General features: G+C 52.2%; 1 protein-coding gene across 1 annotated transcript; it reads right to left on the bottom strand.

Moving 5' to 3' along the window:
• Nucleotides 1–1,504: 1,504 nt before the first annotated feature.
• Nucleotides 1,505–3,360, bottom strand: Pmar_PMAR001706 (something about silencing protein sas10, putative; the record flags this gene model as incomplete). Its single annotated transcript, XM_002769486.1, has 6 exons — nt 1,505–1,741; nt 1,908–2,048; nt 2,101–2,226; nt 2,274–2,376; nt 2,432–3,315; nt 3,346–3,360. The coding sequence occupies 6 exons, from the start codon at nt 3,358–3,360 to the stop codon at nt 1,505–1,507; spliced, it is 1,506 nt and encodes a 501-aa protein (XP_002769532.1).
• Nucleotides 3,361–3,525: the final 165 nt, after the last annotated feature.

The raw sequence follows: 3,525 nt of genomic DNA on the forward strand, positions 1-3,525 counted from the left end.
ACATCATCATCATCTCCTCGTAGCGATGATGAAACTAAACACAATCGAATGATTCCCCACCCGAATTCTCCCCCTCACTGCACTACTGCTCTGCTAGGAATAGACCCTAGTCCCCTAGCTGGACCCCCATGCTTACTACACACCTCCTGTTGGTCCCCCACCGTTGTACTATACATACTCGATCCACTAGAAGCGTGCCCCATAGGGCAATACATACTCTCCTCTATAGCAGCCTCCTGCTCCAGCTCCACCCGAGCCGCCAAACTCGCATCTGTTCGATCCTGCGGTAAAGTCGGCCCCTGCAACTCCGGTAAATACGAAAACAGCATCCCAACACTGCTATTCTTGGTCATCTCCTGTCCCCATTCCCTACTGCTACAATACGTATTCACAGCCCTTGAGACCAATGCGTTACTGCTCAATCTCAGCGCGAGATTCCGTATCATTAGCCTCGCACGCTCCTGCGCCGCCTCCATTATAGTCCCCGGCCTATGCCCCCATTCAGCCTCCAGCCTCTCCCGAGCGCTCTCCTCCTCCTCCACCGCAGCAGCCTCCTCCTCGTCATCAAATTGATCTCGACCATCATCCTCTCCCGGCCGCCCCAAGCACGAGTAGTCCTCTGGGTTAAGATATGTCCTCACAGCAACACCAGGATCGCCACTATCCCTCCTCCGCATCGCCGACACCGTTATCGCTTGAACCGCCATAGCAGCACACACATCAACTGCTTTCGACCGGAGTATCCCCAATTGTCGTACAGATAGACTATCGAGTTCCTCAGGCGTAAGTCCACCATGGCGTGCAAACTTACCGAAGAGCTCCGACACGCCCTTCTCCCGGCATGCTCTCGAGCAATAAGTAAAGTCGTTTCGGAGGTAAATCGGTCTATGCGCCCGTATCCTTTTAATACAGCTATAGCAGTCAAAGGTCCTTCTCGCGGTCCCTTCATAATCCCTATCATGCCGCCGCCGACCCCTACCACTCTTCTTCCTCTTCTTAGCTCTCTGAGACGAGCCCTTACGATGGTGCTCCGAGTTCATCGACGCCAATGATGAACATGATGACCGTGCTGTCTCCGGCATCGAGTAAGACTTAGTCAGACCCGCTGATGCAAGAGGCGCCGATCGCAGCACCTCCGTCGAACCCGAAAACGACATTTCTCGTTGAAAAGTATAAACTGAAACAGACCCCTCGCTTTGTTCCCCCACAACCAGCCACCCGACGACCCTTATAAAGAACCCTCCTCAATTTTCTCCCTATAGAGGAGGCAACATCACCAGCATTGAAAGCTGATGAGTTATGGAAACTTAGCAGATTCAGGTAGACACATCTCTAACGAACCCTTCCTCATATGCGAGAAGCTTCGTCGCCATCATAAATTAATATCCCATCCACCACCACCAACCACTCAAGACTACCCTACAGTAGAAACGGTCGACGAGGACAGGAAAGTGGTTTGACGTATGAACAGCTCATTTGCATCGATAAGCGCTGTTCTCAGGCTTTAGCCAAGCTTCACGCTCTTCTTCACGTTAGTTCGAATACCAGTAGCCTCTCCAGAGTAAGTACCATCCGCACTGGCCTCACGAACCTCCTGTACTGCACCCTTACGCCGTTTAACAGCTCTTTCATATCTATTCCTATTCTTAACACGGGCATTGCGATCCTCCTTCTTGCGCTTGCGTGTGAGACCCTTGTTCTTGTTAATGGCGTAGTTGGTCGAACGGAGGTCTACTTCGTTCTAAATAACGACAACAACAACAATTACTCAATACCCTCCCCATAAAAGACGTAGTTGCTATCTATCAAACATATTACCACCTAGATGAGAGTAACGCCCTTACTACTATTACTACTACTACTACTACTACTACTACTACTACTACTACTACTACTACTACTACTACCTCTTCCTCCGGCATAAACGCCTGAGCCTTGGCCGCTAAGGTAGCCTTCTTAGACTGTCGTTTAGCATCCCTCGCCTTCCGAGCCTTCAGCATCATCGAAGGCTCCGCTGCCTCTTCCCCCACATCCTCTGCGTTCTGGACCTACATCAATCCTATCTCGGTCGAAGAGCATCCCAAAGGTACTCCTGCCCACCTCCTTAGCATCATCAGCCTCCTCCTCCATAGTAGCCCTTATCTCTCTCATCGACATCCCTTGTCGAACCTCTACATCATCATCACCACCTGCACGCCCCTTACGACCAGAGGCAGCCTCCTCCACCTAAGTAGAACCCAATACGCGCATCCCAACACTATTCCCAATACTACCTGCTTAGCAGAGTTAAGGATATCTGCCAGATTGGCTCTACCATCCACCAGGTCCTTCACCTCAGCCACCTCATCTAAGCTCACCGACCCCACTCCAGCGTACCTACAACACACTCACATCCCTCCGATTACACCATGAACCATCAGCCATTACTTACCCCTTGCCACCCTTAACCTTAGCCCGCAGCTTGCCATGCCCCTTCTTCCCAGCCCCTGCCCTAGGCCTCAGCAACGCCACCGCATCCTCATCATCTCTAGCGGCCATCCTCGCCAAAATACCCTCCTCATCAAGACCCGACTCCTCAACAGCCACCGGTTCCTTCCCACGGCTAAGGCGCTCCACCAGTTGAGCCTTCGAGACCTTAGCCGGTTCCTCCTCCTCCTCGGTCTCCTCTCCTTCCCCTTCCACCTCCTCTTCCTCCCCCTCACTGACCTCGTCCATGGCCTCCAACTGTTCAACACCAAGGCCAGCTAGTATATCGTCCAGATAAGCCATCTCAGGATCAGGCCCAGCCGTCGTCTGCGAGCGACTGATCAGTTCCTCGACCTGCTCCCCAATGTTTTTCTCTATAGGCTTCAGCCGCTCGATCATTCCCTTAACCCAAGCAATTTTACCAATAACCGGATGCTTCCTCACACTAGCTCCTCTACTCTTTAACATGAAGTAGTAGCTCAAGTAGCTCAAGTACGACAACAGTAATTGGACCTTCGTCTCGACAAATGTCATGCCGCCCTTGCCGCCGGGTGGAGGGCATTTCCGGACAGCCTCCAGCAGATCTCTAGCCTCGTCCCCAAGACTGATAGCACCCTCACGATACTGGGCCAGCAGTGCCTCAAGCTCCGGGCTCTCCTTAATGGCAAGCCTTCGTCGCTCGCTACGGGATAAGGCCTCCTTGGGCTTTTTCGAATCAGTAGTGTCCCCTTTGAAAGTGATCCTTTCAGGTGCAAAGTCGAAATCCTCATCATCATCTTCGTCATCATTATCATCAGATCCCTCATCCCCAGATGCCACTGCCTCTTTCTCAGCCGAGCCCTCCTTCTCCTGGCCACCCGCAAGCTCCTCGACCTACACCAATAATGTTAACATACATCATCATCACCCTCTCAACTGCTAGTACCAAGTCAGCCGTTTTCTTAGGTAAGAGCTTTGCTCGAGACAGAGCAGCCTTCCTTGCCTCCTCCAATTGGAGCTCCTCTGCCTCAGAGGATTCATCCTCAGACTCACTACCTGCCATAGACTTCACTCCCCCCC

The sequence above is a fragment of the Perkinsus marinus genome (assembly GCF_000006405.1).
Source record: "Perkinsus marinus ATCC 50983 genomic scaffold scf_1104296965634, whole genome shotgun sequence".
Taxonomy (NCBI): Eukaryota; Perkinsozoa; order Perkinsida; family Perkinsidae; genus Perkinsus; species Perkinsus marinus.